This window comes from Lissotriton vulgaris, chromosome 7 (assembly GCF_964263255.1).
Source record: "Lissotriton vulgaris chromosome 7, aLisVul1.2, whole genome shotgun sequence".
NCBI lineage: Eukaryota > Metazoa > Chordata > Amphibia > Caudata > Salamandridae > Lissotriton > Lissotriton vulgaris.
The window spans coordinates 176,124,581-176,150,400 of record NC_141695.1 but is presented as its reverse complement, the minus strand read 5'-3'; the positions used below and the strand labels follow the sequence as shown (position 1 = coordinate 176,150,400).

Here is a 25,820-nt window from a genome sequence, read left to right as displayed (position 1 = left end):
AGCACCACCACAGCATCACTCAGCACCACCACAGCATCACTCAGCACCACCACAGCATCACTCAGCACCGCCACAGCTTCACTCAGTGCCACCCCAGCACCACCACGCACCACCACAGCACCACTTGGCACCACCACAGCACCACTTGGCACCACCACAGCACCACTTGGCACCACCACAGCACCACTCAGCATCACCACATCATCACTCAGCACCACCACAGCATCACTCAGCACCACCACAGCATCACTCAGCACCACCACAGCATCACTCAGCACCACCACAGCATCACTCAGCACCACCACAGCATCACTCAGCACCACCACAGCATCACTCAGCACCACCACAGCATCACTCAGCACCACCACAGCATCACTCAGCACCACCACAGCATCACTCAGCACCACCACAGCATCACTCAGCACCACCACAGCATCACTCAGCACCACCACCACAGCATCACTCAGCACCACCACCACAGCATCACTCAGCACCACCACCACAGCATCACTCAGCACCACTCAGCACCACCACAGCATCACTCAGCACCACCACAGCATCACTCTACACCACCACAGCATCACTCTACACCACCACAGCATCACTCTACACCACCACAGCATCACTCTACACCACCACAGCATCACTCTACACCACCACAGCATCACTCTACACCACCACAGCATCACTCTACACCACCACAGCATCACTCTACACCACCACAGCATCACTCTACACCACCACAGCATCACTCTACACCACCACAGCATCACTCTACACCACCACAGCATCACTCTACACCACCACAGCATCACTCTACACCACCACAGCATCACTCTACACCACCACAGCATCACTCTACACCACCACAGCATCACTCTACACCACCACAGCATCACTCTACACCACCACAGCATCACTCTACACCACCACAGCATCACTCGTCGCCGCCACACCATCACTCGTCGCCACCACACCATCACTCCACGCCATCACAGCATCAATCTGTGCAACCATTCAACAACTGGTTCAAATATGTTCTCGCAATGTTTCAAGCTTTATTACAAATGTCACAAAAAGATGTTAATATTTCACTTCTGTTCAGTGTATTTTATTGTGATGAAAATCCAAGAACATAATCTTCACAAAAGTTATTTACAAAAGTTTAAGCTATTGCCATTATAAATTACAATCACTTTTATTTCAGTATTAATTATTTAAAAAAATTAAAAGCCATTGTTATTTGTAATATCAATACATCTAAGTCACGTAAATACAAAACATGTTGCATTACAAATGCTATAGGTGTCACATTTGCAAAAGTTATAACTATTGGCATTGTAAATGACAAAACTATTAATTTAGCTATTTTTAAAATCGACACATAAATAAAAAAATTGTCATTTACAAGACCAATAGCTCAAACTTTCCTAATGCGAGACCTATTGCATTGCAAATGCTTGTTACCTTTCCCATTGAATAACAGTGAGTGCCCAACGCCTCAAAAGCGCCCTACACCCAGCAGCCCGAGTACCCCTGGCCGTGCACCCTGTGTCCTATCCTGCTTCCCCATTTGCCCTGAGCAAGTGACCAGGAGATCAGCTCCCACAGCTGCGTGGCCCGCTAGCCAGCAGGCACCAACTGAAGGCCCCCTGCTTCTCATTGGATAACATTGAGCCTAACTACCTCTGCACCCGGCTGCCCCTGTGCCGCTGAGGGTATACCAATTATACCTACCTGACCCTGGGGGACCCCTGAGTCTATACCTAGAACCTTAACTTCACTGGTCGAGTACTCACCTGGAAGCCGATAACTCCCTTTCCTGCCATAGGATAACATTGACTGGTTTGACTCGAAAGATCTTCTAAGTGTGAAGTTTTGAAACTCTAAAATATTTCTATAAAATCAGCCGAATACCGAATTTCGAAGTACTCGCCTGTGATCAGGAGAGAAGCCAGTACTGTACCTTGTAGCTCAGTACTGAACCGCCAAAGTAATCCTAACCGGGGTTTACTAGTAACCTGAATATTCTCCATAGGAATCCATTGACTGCTTTTCTATGAAATGTCTTCTGTCTACTTTTGAAAACTTGAAATATTCCTTAAAAATCGTACCAACTACTGGAACGTAATTATTCACCTGACTTAAGTAGAGATCCCAGTGCTGGACCTAGGAGCCCAGTACTGGATTACAAAAGTAACGAGAACATACTTTACCTGTAACCTGAATTTTCTCCCATTTTGTAACGTTGCTAGATTTTCTCTGAAAAGTTTCTAAGTGTGAACTTTTAAAATACCTTTATATTCCTTAAAAAGCATTTTAATAACCAAAACGTTTTTACCAAACTGTTTTCAGCTTACACCCCAGGACTGAATCTAGGATCCAGTCCTTGAATTACAAAAGTAATCTACAAAGTAATTAACTGCATTTTTGTAGAAAACCCCATTGAGCTCAATGCTAGATTGTGTTCAGAATTGTGTTGCCTACTGCAACCCTTGTACCTGTTGTGTTTACAAAGTAATTTCCCTTCTTCAAAGTAATTACCTGAGAACACTCCTAATTGAGAAAAGTATATTTTGATACCTGTTGGTTCTAAAAATACCACAACTATATCTTTGGATATAAAAACAATTGGCCTGGAGTTCAGTCTTTGAGTGTGTGAAACCTTTTGCTGACTGAGTGTGTACAACAAATGCTTTACACTGTCCTCTGGTACTGCCTTACTGCTCGACCAAGCTACCACTTTTGAGAATAAGGTCAGCCCTGACTGTAACCTCTGTTATACCTCTGGGGTTGGTGGCCTCTATACACCCTGTACCTTACTTTGGTCCAGTATATATATATATAGAGCCACTTTCTCACAGATATGTCCTCACCTGATGTATAGTGCACCCTGCCTTAGGGCTGTGAGGCCTGCTAGAGGGGTGACTTAACTATGGCTCCAGGCAGTGCTGCTGGCATGGCACCCAGGCAGGGTGCCATATCAATGTTGTTGTTTCCCTCCTCACAGGGCCATGTAAGCTGCAAGGGCAGTGGCATGGTCCCAGTAATGGGTTCCAGTGGACCCTCTTCAGCACCTAGGACCTAGGGTACTATTTACTTGGGACTTACAGGGGAGTCCACCTCCAGTAATAATAACTAGCCTTGTCAGAGTGAATCACTAAAGTAATTTAACAAGCTTTTGCTCAAACCCCTGATGCATCACAGACACTCATCTTAGAGGCAATTTGTAAAGTATTTATGCAATACCAAAATAGTAATACAATCTAAATGCAAAACAATAAAAAAAATACAAAACGAAGTAGAGAAATTTCAACAAAATGTAATTTAAAAATTACTCCAGAATGGAAAAAATCCAATATGGGGAACTGGAGATATGATTTTTTAACGTTTTAAGTAGAAAATGTGTTGAGAAGCACAGTGTTAATGACAGTGGTTGCAGTAGAATAGGACCTTGGTGTAATTTGATGCTGGCCCTTGATAGAGCGCTGGTCGGATACACTAACCAGGTTCATCCTAATGAAAGGTTTTACCTTCTGATGTAAGTCCCAATCCACCTCAAAGGGATTCTTATAAAGCCCCCAAGGTCCTCAGGGGTTCACTTGGAGACTCAAAGGTACAAAACGGAAAACAAGCTCAGTCTTCTAGGTTTTTCTTAGATCACAGACAGCCGTTCCAGTCCCCTTTTATTCTTCCAAAAGTCCAAGTGTTCTGTGGTGAATATTGACGGTGCCTCATTTATTTATAATTGGCACCAGCTTGTGGTCGGGAGTGACTGTTGGCCACTCCTTAATCAATAGTGTAAACATTCCCAGTAGAAGCCCTACAAACTTTTACAGCACTTCCTGTGTGCCCTACTGCAAACAGCCCCTCTAAGTCTAAATCCAAGAGCCTCCTTTGTGGTCAGTCTTTGCAAGTTCTGGGGTAGCCCCCAACCCCCCTTCCCCCCCACACACACACTGGAATTGGAGCCTGCCTGACAAGGTTGACAAAAGAATGGCCCCGTCTAGGTGTCAGCTAGCATTTGTCTGTGACAGGGTAGCCCTTTTTAAAGCTCATTTAGTTGGGCATCCTTCCAGAGGAACAGTACACCTCCCTACGCCCAAGCCTGTGTGTCAGCTCTTGAGCAAGTTCACACCTCATCAAGGGGCCTGTTTATCTGCCAGGTGAGAGTTAAAGTTCATACAAATGCGCCTCCAGAGCCTTAAGCAGGTAAAAGATAACTTTTTAAACAGTCCTTTTTTACAAAATATTTATTGCAAATCTAAATTCACCAGTAAAATGGGCTCGTAAGCAATATTTCAGGTACTCCAGAAATGAAATGTGTAGGTGTTGCCTACTTGAAGATAATATTAAATGTAATATTGTATCCCAATGCTTTCCTACTGAACAATTAGCCCTCCTACAATGAAAAAAAGCTTCAGGTGCCTTTTCATTGTAAGAATATGCTCAACATTACATTTTTGCAAGTCTTACTTTGAAATATTATGCACCCTGCCTCATAGATATTAAGTCTGTTAGAAATGGGGGTCTCTAGTTTGCAGAGGTAGGTACCTTAGTCCAAATAGGGACCCTTGCTTCTAGTCCGGGTAAGGGGGATACACTTCTAAAATAAGCCCTGCTCACCCCCTTGGTAGCTTGGCACAAGCAATCAGGCTTATCTCGGAGGCAGTGTGTAAAGCATTTGTGAGCACATACAGTAATGCAGTGAAAACACTACAAATGGACACCACACCATTTTAGAAAAATAAGTCCTCTTTATCTAAACCAAACAAGACCAAACGAAAAAAAAATCCACAATGCAGTTATGAAGATACCCTTAAAATAGGCTATTCACTCAAATAAAGCTTGTAGCAACAAATGACTCCACATGGAGTTATAACAATATCATGTTAGACGAAAATCCCAAAGAACTTCGCTGACCGTGAAGTGCGCAAGGTTGGGCCCACAAAGAACAGTACCTTGGAAAGGATGAAAGCAAAGACTCAGCACGGCGTCTGAGACGTGATGCTTCGTTGGCGCTGAGCGGTGTAGGTTCCTTACGACCCCATGGTAGGTGAAGCCTATGTTCCTTACTGTGGCGCAGGAGAGGTGAGGCGTCTGTTCCTTACTGTGTCGGGGAGGTGACGTCACGAAGGCTGTGAGGCATCTGTTCCTTACGACGGTGCAACGTCGATGCATTCGGGAGTCACCCACGTCGAGAATCTGCTCCGCGTTGATGTAGCATCGGGGCTACGATACGGCTCGGGACGTTACAAGCGGCGTTCTCTGCTTTATTGTAGGCATCGGCCGCAATATCTGCTTCAGGGTGGATGTGGCATGTTGAAGCAGGCATCGGGCCTACGCTGCAAGTCGGGTGATGCGTTGCGCTCGTTACGAGTGGCGCTCACAGCTTCAGTCCAGGTTACAGCGTCGCTCACCGGCGTCTGTGTTGCAGTTTCCTTCTGTGGCAGCAGAAACAGTAGCTCCAGATGCAGAGAGACGTAATGGGTGAAGTCTTTGTGTTCCAGAGATTTCAGAACAGGAGGCAAGTTCAGTTTTAAGCCCTTGGAAATCTTTTCATCAAGCAGGTGACAAACCAAACAGCAAAGTCCTTTGTTTCCTTTCCTTGGCAGCAAGCAGCCACTGCAGGCCAACCCCAGACAGCAAACAGCACAGGGGCAGTATTCCTCCTCCGCTTCTCTGGCTCTTTTCCTTGGTAAAGGTTCCTCTTGATTTCCAAGAAGTGATCCAAAAGTCTACGGTCTGGGCCCCACTTTTTATGCACAGCCAAAACCAGTTCTGTCCTCACTGGTGCAGCTATCTGGCAGGAGACTGAGACAGCATTGTTGAAGGCAGACCATGCCTATTCAGGTGAAAAGGAAATCTCCCCGTACTCTAAATGCAGCCCAGGACTATTCAGCCCAGCCCTGACTCATCAAACTTCTGGAGCCACTGCCCATCTCCAGCCCCTGTCATCCACATGCAATACACAACCCTATCAGGCACACTGGATAGTTAGCCAAGAAAATACCTACTTTCCAAAAGTGGTACTTACAAACACAGAATATACAAGTCACCCTCACTGAAAGATGCATTTTAACATTCTGAGTTCAGGCATATTAAACTTTGTTCGAGGCATATGAGCTGCAGATCTCACACTTAGCATTAGATCGCCATCTGGTGTTGGGCTCAGATGCTTGCAGGTTGTTGTTGTCTTGGAAGAAGTCTTTGTAGTCACGAGATTGGTGACTCCTCCCTTGGACAATAGTGCGCATGGGCACTGACTCATCCTTAGATTGTTTTTTTTTCCGTCATTGGGTTTGGATGTAACTTTTCCGCTTCGGTTCGACGCGAAAAAAGTTCCTTAACTCTTCGGGTCAACTTCCAAACATCTCGACCTTCGCCGCGACTTCATCGGCTCGATTCTGGTCATCGACTCGGGCCGTTGGGCCTACCCACGCCATGACGCCTACAACTCATGGAAAGGACGCCATTCAAGAAATGCCCCCAGTGTGGAGCAAAATTTCCGCACAAGGTCTGCAACTTGTGCCTATCACCTGAACACGACGAGTCCAGCTGTCCAGCCTGCGCGTCCTTTTGATCGAAGACGACCATTCGAGATCGAAGGGCCCGAAGACACATCATAAAGAAATCCGCTCCGGAACCAGTGGACATCTTCGACAAAGGCCCAGATGTCCCAGAAGAAGATTCCGAAGATCTCAAAATCGTGTCAGAGGCAGATGACTCAGATGTCCCCATCACTCCAGGTCAAAGAGTGATTACTACTGCCCCTACCCCTACCCCAACCCCACCACCTAAATCAAAGGCAAAGGTCAAGACTCCGCCTGCTGGGCCCAGTCGTGACTGAAAACACACTTCAGAAGCCCTGCCTTCGAGCCCGGCTCTGAGGCAGATCGAAAAGCCTTCCGGTAGCTCGGGACCGAGCCGACAGCATGTACCGATCCCACCAGCACCTTTGGCACCTAAAATGAAAGAAGTCCCGGCTCCGAAATCTGTTCCGAAGCCGTCCCTTCAAAAGACAAACGGGCCTGAAAATTCAAAGCCCGTAGACTAACATGCTTTTAATGTTTCCATACCGAAGAAACCAGCTTTAACTCCAAAACCAAAATCCTCGGAGCCAAAAGCTACGCCAAAGGACACTATCACGCCTCCTACGGCTAAATACAAAGACAAACACCAACCCCGCTCCAAACTGAAAAAAACGGTGCTAAGAGCGGTTTCTGAGGAAGAGGAACTTTTTCATCCGAATCCAGTCGACCCAAAACAGAAAAAGATTTATATTGATCCAGAGACAGGACATGTCACTACTGGACCATATAGGAAGAGGAAGTTAGACACAGCACATGTTCCTCCAGTGCCTGTAAAGAAGAAGGACTCTGCCACATCGCCTATGACCCCTTCTTCTCCTATACTTCCTTCTAACCCACTTTCTCTACCTAAACCTATTACACCTCCAATTGACACTTTCCCACCTCATTTTTCTCCACCTCCTACATCTCCACATCATGATGAGGATGATGATGACGACGACGACATAAGGGTAGTGGGTGACCCTGATGACCCTTTCACGTCAACTGACCCACCTTATTGGGAGTACCCTATCCCACAAGACATACCAGACGTCACAATTCCGCACACATACCCCTCAAAACCATCTCCTCCAGATGACCATATTGGTTTTGGACAGTTAATTAATAGGGCTGCCAGCTATCATGGTGTCACAATGCACTCAGCTGAGGCAGAAGAGGACTTTCTTAGATACCTTTGAGCAGTCCCAAAAGTCAGTGCAAATATTGAAAATGATTAAGAGTCATTAAGCATGCCCCTGAAGTGTTTAAAGATCCAGTACGTGCCAGGATTCTAAACCCTAGAATAAAGTATAGGCCTGCCCCCGCAGATCCTGCCTACATTAAGGGACAACTGCCTTTAGATTCTCTGGTAGTTTCTAACGCTAGGAAGCGCACTACCTCCCAAACCTCAGGAGAAGCGCCACCACCTGATAAAGAGTCCAAGTTGTTAGACGCTTCTGGTAAAAGTATAGCTGCCCAAGCAGCTAACAACTGGCGCATAGCTAACACTCAAGCACTGCTCGCAAGATATGATCGGGCCCACTGCGACCAGTTGGAAACCCTACTACATTTGCTTGACCAATATAAAACACAAGCAAATGATCTTATTTAAGAGGGTAAACTAATTTCAAATGCGTCAATAAAATGTGCACTTGATGCAGCAGACACTGCCTCTAGATCCATTAATACCAGTGTGCTCCTTAGGCGTCATGCCTGGCTCCGCATCTCAGGTTTCAAGAAGGAGGTTCAAACCACTATCCTTAACCAGACGTTCAACCAACAACAGTTATTTGGCCCGGCTGTGGACACTGCACTGGGAAAAATGAAGAAAGATACGGAGACTGCCAAATTCATGGGAGCTTTACAGTCCCCACAAACACGAGGCTCCTTTAGTCGCTCCTTCTACAGAGGAGCCTCCAAACAGATGGGAGCAGACAATTCAGCTTCCTTTAAAGCCACTACACAAACATCCCCCATAACCTATTTTACGTCTGCAATCAGTTCAACCCTATTCTCCTGCTTGCCAACTATCCCGTCTACACAAATTGTCTAGTTCATTCCATCCTATTAGATGTAGAGAAAAGAAGCCGAGGACAGTGCAAAGCTGGCATGTGGTGTTGCATATTGAGTTGCAGGTTGATCTGTGGCACAAACCACCAAAGTTGCTACATTGTTAATTAGTCCTTATCTGGAAAGGAGCTGCTCGAAATGCTTTGATGCTTAATGGGAGTCTCTTATCCTATGAGGCAAATATAGCTGCAGCTCCTCGGTGCACATCTAGCAGTCATAAAGAGTAAGTAGGCATTGTCCTGATAAGATTTCTAACCCCAGGTTCATCACCTTGTTAATTTATCCATGTGTCCCACTGAAACCGGAAACTTTCAATTTCTATTCCCTTTCCCGTCGGTAGGTGACGAGTGTGACTGAACCTGATTCTTCCCATCATAGATGTGACATCAGGCCCACTCTATCTGCGCCACATTTGCATGCTGATGTCTGTTACTTTCTTTGCACACCTTCTGACTGAGACCTTGAGCTCCTTTGGTGTCTTGGATCCAGATATGACTCTGGGTCATGTGAGGGTTGTCGAAAATTAATCACATGGGTATCTGCGACCCCGATACAAAACTCTCCCTTGCAGTACTTTGTAAAAGATCGCAGAAGCAGTCCTGGATGAAGTTGAGGGGGCGTTTGTGCAGTTGCTCCTCTGACCGGTCATCATCGAAGTCACGGGGCTTCAGTAGGTCAAAATAGTATTAAAAAAACTAAGATCCAAACATGGATGTCCATTGTCCCACCACTCACCATTTGGAGTTGTGGAACTCCCCGGGCACTCTCAGCCCGAGGAGTCGTTCTCTTACTTCGAAACTGATCCCAATGCACCCTGACTTTCCCGGGCTGTCTGCATGCCGCAACAGCTCCAAGAGATGACAGTGCTCCAGCATGTCCATTTGGTCTGTCTTCGGGCCCCAAAAATCTGAGGTGGCCTCCAGTTGGGTTACCACTGGCGGACCCATCCTTGATGCTGATTGTGCCACTTGGCCTTGATCTGAGTTCGGCCTGTTCTTCTGGCACGCGCCGTCGCCGACCCAAGATCCGGTGTAACATCCAACACTCCCTTGGCCCTGCGGCCGATGCTGCAAATACAACTCAACGCCTGTGCTGAAATTTGATCAGATAGGTGTGTCTGACTTTCAATCCCATCGCCCTCCCCCCACACCAGAAGCCACAACAATATGCCCAATGCCAAACCCATAAATGTATTCTCCCCTCCATAATGATGAGGCAACTGACAATACCTATGATGACCCTTTTGGTGATGGGGCCTGTTTTGATGACCTTCAGGAGGCCAGTGGCCTGCCCTTTTCTTCCCAAACCCAGCCATGGCAACTGATGACTCTTGCTTCTTTTATGACAATAATCAGGAGGATGGCAGTGGTATTAGACCTCACCCTTCCCACAACTAATGTGAAAACTAATGTTCTCACTGAGGTCCTTAACCCAGAACAAACCAACCAAGAACCATTGTTGCCTTTCTCTGCGGCCCTCACTGATTTTATTTTTTTGTTTAAATCTTTTTATTAGGGTTTTACATTTAAGATTCCCATGTGGGACGTCAGACTGATCACATTTCCATCATCACATATGCAATTGTTACACATCAGCGACAGTTATAGAACATCATTTTCATTTAGGTTCTATTCCTCCAAGTATGGTTACACATCATCTCTCACAGATCTATTACTGGGCTGTGTCGCTATATGATGATGTATCCTGTAGTGTCTGGTCACTTGGTCTGCGGCCCTCACTGATGTTCTTGTGGGACATCTGGGCAAAGTCAGGATCTTGTCTGCCAGTGAATAGACATGTGGCAAGACTACCTAAACCCGCCCTTCTAGATCCCTATTTAACGCTTCAGCACCCCACCCTCGTAGATCCTAGTGTAGACTCATCTGCTAGTTGCCTGAACTCCAGTGGTTTTCCCAAGATTCCTCCTGACCGCTTTTCCCTCAGGTCTGTCAACACATTTGCCTCCTGGGCTGATATTTGCATGCATAATGGGACAGAGTGCTGTATATTTGCCAGCTGTCCCAAATGACACCTGGCGCACACTGCAACACCCAATCGCTGATGGCTAGGACACCGTAAAATAGTCCATCTGTCTGAGTGCATCTAGGCGCCTAGATGGGGGCATTGGATCGGCAACGTGCCCATTTCCATATCCACGCCCTGCAGTCCCACAGACACTATATGTGGTTTCAGGGAGGCCACAAGCACTTTCTGTGCACTTTGCTTGCCTATAGCCTGATCAGTGCACCTTAGGTGTTCACGAAGGTGATGATGGTGGTCGCAGCCGATCAGCAGAGATGGAGGATTACCAGTCTTTCCATACCTCAACCACTGGTTACTGAAGGTGGACTCGTTTTAAGCAGTCATAAGCCACCTCCAGACAAAGACTGACCTGTTGACCTATTTGAGTTTCTCCATCTACTTGCCGAAGTCACACCTGACTCCTTCACAATGGCTCTCCTTCATCCGGGCCATCCTGGATACTGTGCCCTTCCGAGCCTTCCCTCTGCCTCAATGAGTCCAGGACATTTGGGCTAGGATACCAATGTTTCAGCCCTTGACCTGGTTCTCGGTGAGAGCAGATCTAAAGCTCCTGACCTCTTGGCCTACTGCATCCTGCTAACAGTCCATGTCAGGTTGCACATGCGGCTCTGCAGTGGAATGTGAAGTCTGTCGGCTCAGCAAGGAGTCCTGTCCAGGTATTGAAGTGGACTTCTAAAGACCTGCAGTGGTGGCTGTTCGACCACAAGTGGAATGGCAGCTGTACACGTGCTTACAGACAACACAGCGCCATGGGATACTGCAACAAACAGGGTGGCGCTATTTTATGGTTCCTATGCCTGGAGGCTCTAAAACTCTGGAAATGGCTGAATGCTCAGAGCCTCTCCTAGGTCGCCCACCACCTGGCAGAATCTTTTAAACACCATGGAGGACGAACACAGAACACGGAGCGGATCACGAATGGCAGTTGCACTCTGCGTGGTGCAGAATATATACCAAAATGGGTGAGAACCCTTGCTTGATTTAGTCGCCACAGCAGAAAATGCACAGTGTCAAAACGTATGCGTGTTAGAGTTGCCCCCGGTTTTTTTACTCGATGAACTGGACCTCGAGACTCCTGCACGCCTTTTTATTCCTACCTCTTCTGCCCAGAGTACTGAAAGAGGTCAAGAAAGACTGGGCCCAAGTTATCCTAGGGGCTACGGACTCGGTGGGGATGTAGTAATGAGGTCCACGCAGGTTGATTTAGTTCAGGATGTTTTATTGTAGTTGGTTACATGTTATGTAAATCATCCCCACCAGGAGCAGCCAGCATGCTGCTCAGCCCACTCAACTGTGACTTCTCCTCACAGGCTCCCAACATTCCTAAGCGCATCATCACTGCAACATTCCCCTGGCTGAGTGGGTGGTGAAAATGGTGTAACATTAACATGGACAGGATACTAAGATACTACAGAGGAGTGTAAAGTGCCTGGAACTTCAGACGATGAGCATTTGTCCTCCGATCCAACTGCCCCTTCAGGAGGATCTCCTGTCGCAGCAGCAGGGCTGGGTCACGCACAACTTCTACCTTCATGCATGGAGATCGAACAGTGACAGTTTATGGTTTTCGATACTCCTCCCTAAATATTTGGTGTAATATTGGCAGCAAGGTGTGCATCTACCAAAACTGTAACATTCAGCCCTTGAACTCAAAGTTCTCTAATTTTCTCTTGTTTTGCCTCTCTTTAGCCCATCAAGGCGTTGCTGTGGCCGCAGTTAATGGTTATTTTTCAGCCTTCGCACTTTTGCCAAATCAGCTATCCCTTTTTAAATCACCTGTTCTGATGCCTTTTAAGAAAGGCGTAGTCCACATGTTACCATCAACACTTTTCTGGATACCTCAGTGGGTCCTCAATCTAGTTGTCACCTACCTGATGTGAACTACCTTTGAACCGATGCACATTGTCCTCTCTACTTACTGAGCATCAAGACTGCATTAATCGCCACAACATTTGCCAGACAAGTGAGCGAATTTCAGACTTTATCTTTGTGGGCATACTTGTTTTCTGGACAAAAGCTGCATTCCTGCCAAAGGTAGTCGTGCCCTTTCACATAAGATTATCCATTAGCTTGCTGACTTTCTATGCTCCATCTCTCCAGGGAGGAAGAATGGCTCCACCACCTAGGCCCTAAGTGGCTCTCTACTTTCTATGTAGTTCGTGCTAAGGTTCATCGTCTGGATGACCAACTTTTTGTTGGTGTCCCAGGAGTCAAAAAGTGCAAAGTAGTGCAGTAGAGAACCATCTGTCAGTGGATTTTTAATGCATTAAGATCTCCTATGGGCTAGCCAAGAAGCCACCCCCAGGAGGATTGTGTATTCATTCCATCAGCGCAAGAGCTGTTACCACTGCACAAGTGCGCGGTGTGCCATTTCTAGACATTTCCCGGCTGCTTCATTCGATGTTTATAAAGCACTACTTCCTGGACAGCCAGGTCCGGTAGGAAGGTAACTTCACTATATCTGTCCTGCAGGATTACCTGGTCTGAGACATTCCACAAACTCACCACCTGGTTAGGTATTGTATCTGTAGAACAAGTTACCTTCATTAACGACTTTTGTGTTCGAGACTATAACGGAAAATTCCTCAGGACTCCCACCCTTCTCCCCGTCTGTGGAATGGATTAGTGTAGTCTATTCGTTAATCCCAATTTACAGATCTGCACACTGTGCTTCAGATTTTTATTGGCTCCACATATGGCGACGCAGGCAAAGATCAGAAAGAAACTGACCTCGGCGTGCGAAGGTGGCGCAGATATAGTGGCACCAACATCACACCCGCTCTGGGAAGGATCCGGTGTACAGCTGCTCAGCTCCACCTATCGACTCGTGAAGGAATTGCTTTCGACATTTTTCACACCCAGTCTGGCGTTTGGGGAAATGCACAAGGTGAGGAATCTGCAGTAAGATAGTCTTCACCAGAAAATGTGTCAACCAAGGTAAGTACTGTGTTCTTTCTGGTGATGTTTCACTAACCTGCCTCTGAATCAGAATTTTCTTAGCTTGCCACTTTGTCGCTAAATTCATTCACCAACTATTCTAGAGTGCCAGTAATGGAAACTGACAGCATGGCATTTGACGTCTGGAGAGATGCATTATTTTACATTATGATGGTGAACAGACTGTATTGCTATTGACAATTCATGTTTGCTACTCTCACGTGAGCCGCATTGCATTAGAATGCCTGCTTTGGTAGCATCTGGTGTCCTTATCAAAAAATGTCAAGAATCCATTTGTGGTTCACTTTTTATGTGCAGGTGCTCACAAGGTTGGTCCTTCATACGCACAGTGCCGATGCTGAGCTGTCTTTTCAAACGTCTGTTTATAGCAGAGAAAAATAAGCATGTGTGACGATGACCATCAAGTGTACAATTTATTAAACAAAGCTAGTTTTAGCCCACCTATTCAAACCCACTTGAATGTAGATTATAGAAATGCTCAGTAATAAACCACATTTTCTATTGAACCACTGCTTATCACAGTTTTCCGGCGTCTGCTGGAACTGCTGAGCAGTGTTTGGTCTTCACAATCTCATTGAGGGGGTGGGCCATACATTACGGCGGTCCCCAACTTTGACTTTTATAGGAGACCCTAATCAAAGGTATATTTTATTAGATTATGCAGTGGTGAAGACGTCTCATCTGCCCATTTTATGTATTACTTTTTCGATTCATATTACAAAGTCAGTACAAGATACCTGGCTAACCAGGTACCCAAGTCATCATTGACTACCAAAAGTCAATCTTGCCTTGTCTTCTCTTTCCATATTTCTGCACTGCTTGGTGATTATAAATCTCGGAGTTGAGACAAGTTAGTCTTCCTTGTTATATAACATATTGGTTTGTTAATTGCCTTTTCAGGTGGTACTTGCTGCCTGCCCCTATTACACCCCCACTTCCCCCAGGCATGCCTCCCATTTTCCTTCTTGCCGGCTAGGTATATTCTGAGGTGCATAAAGATTTGTATTTTTGGTATATTTGCATTAGACTCCTGTTGTAGGAGAAAAAAAGTAGGATTACGAACTTAAGCCATGTTTGAGATCTCCTATTTCCCATTGCTGCCCTCGGAAGGCCTCTGTTTTGGTAGAATGTTTGTGGCCAGTAAAGGTTTACTGCTGTATTGTAGCTGGGAGCTCTCTTCAATGTTTAGCTCGACTACAATCTGAGAATCTCTTGAAAGCATTGTTGCATACATGCCATTTATTGGTGTGACAAGCTGACACATTTGTGCTTTTGCTCCCGTTTAGAGGTTTCACAAACCCAAAATACATTTACAGCCATGCAGTAATGTCCATTTTGCAACAGAATACTCTTATTTTTCTACACATTGGAAGGGACATTAGAGTAAGTAGTTACTTGTTCTTAAATTACTTGAAAAACACGTAAGGAAACGAGGCCTTGTGTTAGATTTGTAGGTCATACTGGGTGTACTTTAAAGTGCTGTCTTTATGGTCCTGGGGAGTCTTATGTGATTGTACATTTCCTTCCTAATAGTTTCTTGTCTTAGAGCGTAAAAGTAATTTAGTGTAGACGGCCGATTTTTCTTACATTTTGTTTTTGGTGGCAATCGGCGAGCTTTACTTTTTGTTATGTAATATTAACAGTCCCGCAGCTTGATGTATTTATAACTTACCTCAAACCTCTCCCATCGCCCACGGGAAAGATGGTCAGAATGCTTGGTTTCGAAGTCCTCCATTATCTTTCCCCTTTTCACCTTATTTTATGTTAAAATGTCTCTCCTTTTTTCTGTTCTCCAGACGTTTACTATTAGCCGTTGTGGAATGCTTTCTTGTATTATTCCTTCATAGTTTACTCCTGGTCAACAAGTGACCTGTAAAATTGGCCCAAGGATCCCAAACTTTAAAACCTCTTCTCTGTGCGCCCATTGCAAATCCCTTCTGCTCTCCCTGGGGTTCTCTTGCCGTAAATGGAGTGCACAATTCTGTCATGTGGTTGTTTATATTGGCCTGTGGTCTGTTGTGTAAAACAATTTAACTGCAGGAAAGTGATGTGAGAGCAGTAGAGCAGCCTGCAGTATTTGAAGTGAACACAGTAAAGTCGCCCTCCTGACTTGATTCTTTTCTCCTTTCCTTCCTAGCGTTGGCTGTAGCCTGAAGATGTGGCTCAGAATCTCCTCCTGGCTCACGTTTAACTTTAAAGCCCAGCGACACCATGCACCTGCACTCTAAAAGCACTGATTTACATTCTGCATGGTTTTGTTTTGAGTTTTGAGGAGACCCTCCGCTTGAGTTGTTCGGCGGCGCAGGCTCAGCTTTGTCGTCCTTCGGAACCTAAGTCTTGGCTTCTACGTGTCTGCGCACAGCTTCTCAGCCTACACTGCTTGCTTTGCTTGAAAGATCAGACCAAGAATGTTTCCAGCAGTTGGTATCCATCCATCCGATTTGCAACCCTGCCCCTTCTGTTCATGTTGCTAAATATCCTGTATGCAAAAGTGACTGTTGTGCCTTTCATTCCGAGGAGGAAGGCGAAGAAAAGCAACACTTCAGAGCCGTAATGAAAACATAGCTTTCTATTTTTATCAAACACCTTGTGATCAATTCTGTATTGTAACTGATCTTATTAAACCAGAGATGATCGTTTCTCGCTTGGATTGGTGTGTTGTGTTCAACCAAAATGCAATGCCTTGCCTGTTACTAAACTGATCTGGATAGGTACTCGCTGATAACCTGGTTCGCTTGAACCTCGGTCGGCACATGAGGAGTTGTAGGGAGGGCGGTGCTAAAGGAACACGTTGCACACTATAACATGAAGGAATGCACAGAGCACCTTTGTAAACACTGATCTCATTTTGTAAAACATACGTTTTCCCCTCCATTGTCATAAGATACTAATCCCATCCACAGTGACGGAAGGTTAGTAGGATTATGAAATAAGGATAGGTGCTGTCATGCTACATTCCTTGATAGCCCAGTTACATCCTTGGAACGCCAGTGAACGCTCAAGCAGTGTCTTTCTTGAATTGTTAGAAGACTAATGAGGTATCCTCATTAGTTACTGTTGTGAGCAATGGAAAAACTGTGCCAGTGCCTCATTTGTGCTATGAACATGTCTCAACAGTACTACTTTGTTATTTTTGTGTCCTGGTGTATATATTTATACAAAGAAAAACCATATTAAGGCAGATCTGGTACTTTCTTCCAGAAGCTTGTTTTTTGTTATCGATTGAATATTTTTTGTCTGAAGACATCTAATGTGCATGCGAATTGCAGAAACGAAAAAAGGGTGCATTATTTTTACAAAAGATTACCTTCCAAAGTATTGCCCGACTTTAGCAAATTTGTAGCAGGACCTGAAACTGTGCAGTATCGTTTTAAAATCTGTGAAACCCCCCACTCCTAATTTAATCCTTTCTACCACTTCTGGAAAACGATATTTAGGATAGGCTTTTGTGAGTTCTATTTTTCTCCGTAAAGTGCATGCTTTCTTACCTCTAGTGTGCTCTTTGCTCCATCCTGCAGCCTGATTACGCTTAAGGTCTTTTTAGGTTGTGTTAGTCAACTCTCAAATTCTAACCCTTCTTCTGATTCCTTGCTGCTGCACCCTGTTGGCACCTGGTAGTTCATCGAGAATATACTAGTTGATTAAATAATTGACTTCTCTGTGTAACATTGAGGACCTACAGTCATAAAGATGGTGTTGTGCTGGTAGCAGTATATTGGTTAAGGGCTCACCAGCATGTAGTGTTTAACAACTGATTTCTCTTTACTCCACGATTTATCACCCCAATGCAGTTCTCATGTCTGGTTGGAGCGAAGAGTTGTTGGTAGCAAAAATACTTTCTGGCTGAGGTTGGCCTAAGCTCCAACAGATTCCCATTCCTGCTCATGTTGCCAGAGGATGGTCTTTAACCTCATCTTATGTCTTCTGCTCTTGCACTGGCTGGTGAGGAGCGGGTTTTTAGCGGGTTCTATTACAGTTTTTGAGGCATTCTGACTTTGTGCGTGGATGTAGGAGGTTGGTGTACGTCTGTGCATGTTGCCATGCAAAGCACCCCACAGGAGGAAGGATCAATTGGCTTTATATAAGCACGTCCTAATGACTCTGGACAGAAGATGCTGAAAGCAAGCATACCTTTATTTAATTCCCTCTCTCATATCACATGCTCTACTAGGACTAACTGGGTCTGCTGTTTAGTAATGTCTCTGCTATTTATTGCATTTAGCAGTCAAAGCAGTGTATATTTTTGCCCTGTCACACTTGCAAATAAATTAGCAAGAAGAGATTCACCTATAGACTGGTTATTTTAGCTTGGTTAGTACGATAAATCCATTACTATTATCAAAAAAAAATTAAATTGAGAACTAAATTCAGCTATTGACTGATATTCTGGCCTTCATCTCAGAGTTGAACAGGATCAGCAAGCAAGGTGCAGCCTACCTACGTTCATCGGTTTGCTTAAGGGTGCAGGTTTATAGTCTGAAATGAAAAATTGAGTACCGAATTCTGCCCTGCCACTTTACTGCTTAGAGGTTATTCCATGTGACTTATAATATTTTGAGCTGCGTTTATAATTAGGTGTGGCTGATGTGCATTACATTGGTTTCACTGCATTTTAAAAGGCTAACTTTGTGTTTCTGGTAATGACTAAAGATAGAGAGTAGCTGGTAGTGGAAGGGGACCTATAGATAAATAGTAATGGTGCTACTGCAGGTGAGTAGCTTTTATTTTATCAAGGTAGTGGACCAATCAAAGTGGGTATTATGCTGCTTGGTTATTTGCAGTATGGTCTATTTGAAAACCCTCCTAAGGAAATGGTGGATCCTCTCTTCATAAAGCTTAGCTTTGCTACTTATGGATACAGTAGGGAGTGACCCGCGCAGCTTGTGTGCAAAGGTGTCCTAAGTTAATGTATAGATTACAAGAAGTTACGAGTAGAGTAATTTGTCGCTTAAGAAGCACCTTCCCTTGCAGGCTTGTGACTTATTTTATTCCTACGTCAAGCTATTGCATAGACTGGACAATTACTTTTTTTATGTGCAATTTTTTGTAAGAGAGACAAACCTACATAACTCATCAATTTTCTATCTTACAAAAAATTGCACATAGAAAAAGTAATCGCCCAGACTATGCAATAGCTTCAGAGTGGGAGAGGGAGGATGGGGTAAGATGTAAAAAATATGCACACACAAAAATAAGCATCGACTTGCATGTATAAAAGCTTGGTGTTGAACTCTTGTAGAACAGTTCTGTTTGCAATTCTTAGACACTTTCACATCATTGAACTGTGTGGTGTTTCCATTGGTGTAAGCAGGCTATGGCGCCTGAGAAGAGTGTTAATTGCAGGAAGTCTTGGATGTCTAAACACCTTTTAGTGCCTAGACAACACTGATAGTTCTTGTATCCCTTTCCCAAAATGTCTATTTACTAATGGTCTCATAGATCTTTGGCAAGAGTAGACTAATTCAAGGATTGTTTCCCATTTCTGCTGTTTCTTTTCTTGCAGCCGTCATCTCAGAGGCATCAGACCAACAAAGCTTGATGGAGTGGAGCTAAACTGGTGTTCCCTTCAGAATTGTTTTCAAATGCCCATGAAAAGTGTTTAAACGACAAAATATGCTATTTTCATTTGAGACACACATCTCGCTAAGTGTAATGGGATACAAGCTGTGGTTTTCTGCTTTGTAGCCTGTTGCACATATATAAATGGTGGCTGTCAAGACTGTTTTCGTGGCTTTGGCTGCAAGATTATTAATCAGTTGTATGATTGCTGTCCAGTGGATCTAATGTAGCACTTCAGGGGTGGGGCACGGCTGCACTTTGTGCAGGTAATTCTGTCCACACATTGTAGATGTTTTGCTGCTTTTTCTCCCACTCTTGCCCACATGCTAGATTTTGTCCCACATACAGGATGTTGAATGTACGTGTTGCGATTGCAGCTGCTCTTTCTTCTGCCTGCTTTTGAACCCTATATAGTGACATGGGTGGGTTTTCTAAAAGTTGGAACGCAGCATACGCTTCCGATTTTTGACACAAAACGTTGGTGATAACGGTTGCACTGGGTTCGGTCGTATACTGATTTTTCGATTTGACTGACTAATAAAAGTTTCATATCGTCCAATTTACCACACTGTACCAGTGCAGCAGAAAAGTGCTCAAAGCAGCATTCCTGTCTATACTACCTTTGTACTTGGTTTGTTTCTTTACCAAAGCGGATTCCTTCTGTAGAGGCTGGGCCGATTTTTTTTCTTTCTTTTCTTCTGTAAGCACCTACACATCTTTTCGATGGTGAGAGAGATTTCTTATATTATTGTATAAAGCAAGATCTTTTTGATTATCAAGATTAGAGTCACAATGATTGAAAACAAGCAGATATTTTGCTTTGAAAAAATAAATGCACTCCATCTTCAACAGTGTTATAGCTTGGTGTTAGAGCAAAAGAATACTTGAAACCAGTCTAAAGTTAGTCAGATACCAAGTTAGCTTAGATTTTTGAAAGATTGGCGTCTTCCTTATGTTATCTATTCTGTGTACTGAAATTCTTGCATTACCCTGAGGACAATGGGTATTCTGTTTTCAGAGTTTTCCCTTTCGCCTAGGGAACTGAAAGGTCATCCTTACACCGCTCAATGCATACGTGAGATAATAGGTAGTACAGCGAACTCGCAGGAAGGGTTGTGTTCAGAAGTAGGGTGTGGAATCAACTATATAGAAGATAAGACTTGCAATATCTTCCTAGTGAGTGCTGCTTTATGAATCTTCATGTTCTGTAGATTTTGTCCAAATTAGTGTTTTTACAATCAGGTAGTTTTTTATTTGGTGTACTTGGGGCGAGGCAGTGGGGTGGTAGTCAGTGTGGTCTAGAATTGTGCAACTGCAGAAAAATGCTGGAGTATAAGTAAGTTACTTTAAATTGAACAATATGTGATTTTATGTTAACCATAGTTTATGTAAATTTGCCCAAACAATGTTGCACTACATAAAAAAAGGCACACCATTTGAAAATAAGTTGTAGAACACCGAATATCTTGGTGTGACTATCGAAGGACTGTGTATGCTCCTTTTGGATGTGGGCTCTTATAATGCTGCGAATCGGCCCTATTGTCCCTTCTTCAGCAGTACCGCACACGAGCCATACAACGAGATTTCCAAATACCGTACAAGTTTAAAAAAAAAATAATTATCCTTGTATTGCCAGAAACTTTGAGGCAGTGTATTGTTCAAATCTAAAGGAAATACCGGCTTGGCACCCTTTTGAAAAGGCAGCCTTCGAGATTTTTTTTAATGTTATTTTGTATTCCTTTCCTAGTTTGAATTAATTTTAATCCAGTGGGCCTGCGATGATATGACTCAGACTTTATGTGGTAAAGTTATTAGCAGGCTGTTATATCTATTCTCTGATTTTGATGCAGCATCCTATTTTCTAAAGCAAATCGTTAGTATTGCACTGACACGAGCGTCTTTCTCTGCATGGGAGTTTTTGACGGATAACTGTCAGTAGATTGACCGCACAAAATTGAGTAGTAACTGCAGAATAGTGAGTAGTAAGAACTGCTCTGCCAGGGTTTTTGTAGTGCAGCTGCAAGACTGGAGAAGGCAAGTAAAATATCTAGTCTAAGAAATCGAGAATGAGGTAAGATGGAATTACATTGGTGTCTGCAAATATTGCATTTTAAACCCATTGCAGACTCATATGTCTAGTAGTTTATTACTTGCAATATACAATACAGAATGGCTGTTAAAATTGCACTGTTACTGATTAATCAAATATATAGCTCTGTCAGTTGTGTTCTGTATGCATTGTTTTTGTTTAATGAATAATAAACAAAAAATGACAACCCCATCCTGTTCAAGTCTTTCTCTTGTTTACGATATTTAATGTGTTTGGCCATAATCAACGAAGATGCCGAAGGATAAACTGAAAATATGTGTTAACCTGAGGGAGATGTATTGGAAACCTAGCTTCTATCATGTATGTGACACTGCTGACTGCATCTGGAAACTTTACCCTTTACTGTTATCAGCTAATGCTTTTGCACTACCAACAGCAGATTCCCCTGATGATGTACCTTGATAGGCTGAATCGGGTTGGTAAGATCTGCTAAAACTCTCCTAACGTAGATGAAGCTCACTTGACCGTAATATGTTGACCGCTACTCTGGGCCAGCTAAAGTTTCTCTCTACTGGACATCTTGGTGCCCTTGGCATTTTCCACAGGCACCTGCGTTTTTTAAGACCTAGAACCATCTTAATGTCAAGATTAGGGAGAATACCTTAGTAAGAGGCATGTCTGCTGTAGATACACATGCTTGGCATACTCCTGCCATCTAGTGTTGGGTTCCGATGTTTGCAAGTTGTTTTTCTTTGAAGATGTCTTTTCCAGTCACAAGGTGAGGTGACTCCTCCTTTCGGTGATATTAATAATGGGCATCAACTCCATTGTTAGATTGTTTTCTTTCCGCCATCGGGTTCAGACGTGTATTGCTGCGCTCCCATATTGAAACAGTCAATTGGGATTCCTTTGGTGCGCAATTAACTCTACCCTCGTCTGTATTGTTTCGATTGCTCCTTCCACGTTTTCGTGTCGCAATTTAGGAGAACTTGATGTAAATCCTCGAAAAAACGCTAACTGCAGCCTTCGGGCCCACATGTTCTGTCCCCTTCTCTCAACAGAACGGAAACTGTAGGAAAGTAGGATCTACTTCTATGGTTATCCCCCCCTTTCTGCCTGGCGCTAAGCTGTATTTGACTAGTCTGACTGGGATCCTGCTAATCAGGACCCAAATCTATCTGTTGTCACCCTAAACTGTTGTTTTCTGTACTTAGATACATCCTAGATTGGATGCTGGGGTACCCTTATCAGTCCCTAGTATATGGTACTAAGGTACCCATGGCAGAGGTCTCCCATGGGCTGGAGCAGGTATTATGCCACCCATGAGAGACCATTCAGAATGGAACTACAGGCCTGCCATAGCAGCCTTGTAAAATGGTGGTACCATCACTTAATAAAGATATAGGGTTACTATATCTAGGGTCACTGCACTTAAAAACCTGTCACCCCTATAGCAGGCCTTTGCAATTCTAAAGGCAGGGTGCTTGGTTCTAAGTGAGAGGGTGCCCCTGTATGAGCAGGACACCCCTGCAGCCTACGGAGTCCATTCTCCCGGGTTGTCAGTGAAGCAGCCATATACTATATAGAGGAGCACAGCGTAATTACTCCATGACAATCTCGAATGGCTGCAACGAATCCTATCATGTTTGGCATCAAACATTTTGGAATCATACCCTCACCTCGTAAACCGTGTGAGAGTATGATTCCAACCACTGTAAGAGCCCTCCGTTAGGATCTCAGTGTTCCCGGTACCAGCCTTCTAGACCCGGACAGCACAAAATGGTTACTGCAGACCAAAGACACGATTCTGCCCTCCTGTTGCTGAGCCAGGCTCGAGCAGAGGAAGGTAGGACAATGGGAGCTGTGACCACCTCCCAGACAGGATTTATGGTATTGGGACTGGGTGGGTGCGCTTGCCAGCGCTACTCTGTCTGAATGAGGGGCTCAGTTGGTGTCCCTGTGCATAGGCCAGTTCAAACCAGTTCTGGGAGCCATTTGTTCCCGCTCTGGCACACAACTGGACAAAGGACATGGGAGCAACCTCCCCCCTACCCAGACCCTCCCCTGGTTCTTCCCAACCCTTTCCCTGGGGTACTTAAGGGCTTACCTGGGTGAGGGTCCCTAGATTCATTGTGGGATAGGATTCAGATCCGACATCACTGCACTTCGACCGTCTGGGCACTCAGGACTTAGTTTGGGCCTGGCATCATCTCCCTTCCAGTCTGCTGCATCATCTGTGCCTGTGCATCATACAGGAACCTTCCAAGGCCTGTGAAGCATCAAAGACACCTGAAGGAATCTCAAGTGGAGTGAAGGAGTCACTCCCCTGCATTCGCAGGCACAGCAATTAAGTCGACCTGTCTGCTGACCCTGAGCTCCTCCAGACTCCGAACGGCTTTACAAAACAGGAGGTGGTTTTCCACAGCTCCCAAGGCCTGCTCTACCCTCTCACCAAGTTTGAGGCCAGTATTCCTTGTGGGGGTTGCAATAACCAAACCCCTGTGTATCGTGTCAACTTGCAGTTGCAAAGGCTTGTTGACTTCTTTCCAAGAAGATCTTCGGGCTCCAAATAGCCCCAACTTCGAGCATCTGCTGTGACCAGAATCTTCATACACACCGCATCATGGCCTGCATCTTTTTGTGAGCGACTCCTGTGCCTCTGGCCTGTGTGTCCATTTGAGGGTCACCTTTGCTTCTCTTGGCCTCCCCTGTTTGCTCGGGCCTGCCCTGACTCCCCTGAACTTGCTGGTCCCGACGTTGCTCCTTTTGATTCCTTCGTGGCTTGCCTTTGCCAAGGGTTGTTGGTGCTCCTGCCAGACACCGACCCCTCAGTACTTGACATCCTTCTTGGGGACAGCTCGTGCATGGCTCCTGGTCTTCCTCAGTGTCGCCTGGTCCTCACAGTTGCAGAGTCAAGGTCACTGTCAGCCATCCTACATCACCCAACATCGGAGGCCATTCGTCTTGCAAGTCTTCTGGTCACTCCTGCTTGCAGGTACCTCTTATTAAGATTCGAATTTCGGATTCCACTGGACACTTTCTCCTCTTCCAGTAGCAGCACTTTCCTGAAGTCCTCCATTGGAAACTACTGTGGTTTCCGACACCACTTAAAATGTATGCGCCCAGCTTCCCTGGTGTAGGTAACATGGGTACTAGGGTATAGACAGGTAGGGTGGCTCTCCAACCTTCTGTCTTCCACTAAGTTTCTTCAGGGTCCACTGGGAAGGGTCCTTAATGTTTAAAAATCCGACTGAGACTTACATGTAGAGTTGTGCGGAACACACAGTTGTGTACTCACACTGCACACGCTCTCTGTGTGGTCTCTATCTACTTGCCTTGTGTGGTTCCTTGGGACCCCAGCACTTCTACGTCCTCTCAACACTGTCTTGTGGTTCTTATACCACTTTCTTAGTATATGGTTTGGTCCTCCCATGGAGCCACTGTATTTCGTGCTATTTACTGTGTTTCTTCGCTAAAGTATTGTGTGCATTGTGCTTATCTCTGGGTAGGAGATTTTTCTATGTGTTAAAGGGTGTTATATAATAAATAATTATTTTTATAACTACTTTGTGGTTCTTTTTCGATTTATCTATACTAGAAGAATGCATTCTGGTAAAACAAGCTGCTTTACACTCCTTCTGGACTATCCTGAAGGCTGCTCTCCACAGCTACCACTCAGTGAGCTTTTTAAGGTTGTCCAAGTCCTCTTAAATCCTCATAATGATTGTCTGGACTGATGCAAGGTGCCCACTTATGTTATTGGACGTCTTATACTAGGCCAGCTTCTCATGGACACAGTTTAAATTCTGTCCTTGATGCCATGCCAAATATCTATGCACCGACCAGCATAAGGGGTGCACAGTCTGTCTCTCCCCAGCACATTAAGAGGAAGACTCTACAGGACCAATTGTCTCAACAGAGAGACATGCAAAGACAAGGTATCGAGCACACACTCGATATCTTTGGTGAAGATATTGAGCAGGAAGAAAGGGCATCAAAAGTAGAAGAGGCCTTCTCTCCCCAGCTCTCTGATTCAGAGATCAAACTACAGTTCCCAGACATTCCGGCTGGATAGGGTGTCATGAGTAACCATGCCCCTTTGCCCACTAAACCTACTCCACTAAAACAAAAGGATATTGAGCCACCATTGCCTGCAGGCCAGCTCCCTTTCTGTCCGAGTGGCCAGGGCTTGGAATGCCTTGCCCTTTGAACTGCAGAACACTGGCCACCTCAGACTGTTTAAAAAACTATCAAAAACGTTGTTATTTAAGTAATCTTTCAGCCGGGTCCGCCCCTGTCTGTCTCCTCCAGTTGGCTTTCGCGCCGGGACACTTCCGAGTAGCCGTGCGCGTTATAAATTGAGGTTACCATAACATAACATAACATGGTCGGCACCGAGAGACTCATTCAAAAACCCAGCCTTCTTGCTCAGCACCGAAACAGCATGTCAAGCCTACTGGGTCGGCCCGAGCCGAGATGACACCCCTTCAAATCTGAAACGTCCTTGATCAAAAGAGAAAAAACGGAAATCCAGCTCGTAACCGAAACAAAAAGACGCTACTTTACAA

General features: G+C 44.8%; 1 protein-coding gene across 2 annotated transcripts in view; it reads left to right on the top strand.

Moving 5' to 3' along the window:
* The window catches only part of LOC147701127 (uncharacterized), a 208,286-nt gene extending 186,803 nt beyond the window's left edge, over nt 1-21,483 (top strand). The window contains exon 15 of one of the 2 annotated variants that reach the window (XM_086929894.1): nt 15,781-21,483. In XM_086929894.1, the coding sequence (XP_086786020.1) occupies nt 15,781-15,797 (17 nt within the window). In that variant the 3' untranslated portion in view covers nt 15,798-21,483. The remainder of the gene's footprint in view (nt 1-15,780) is intronic. The other variant, XM_086929893.1, reaches the window with a different exon arrangement.
* The last annotated feature ends 4,337 nt before the right edge of the window (nt 21,484-25,820 follow it).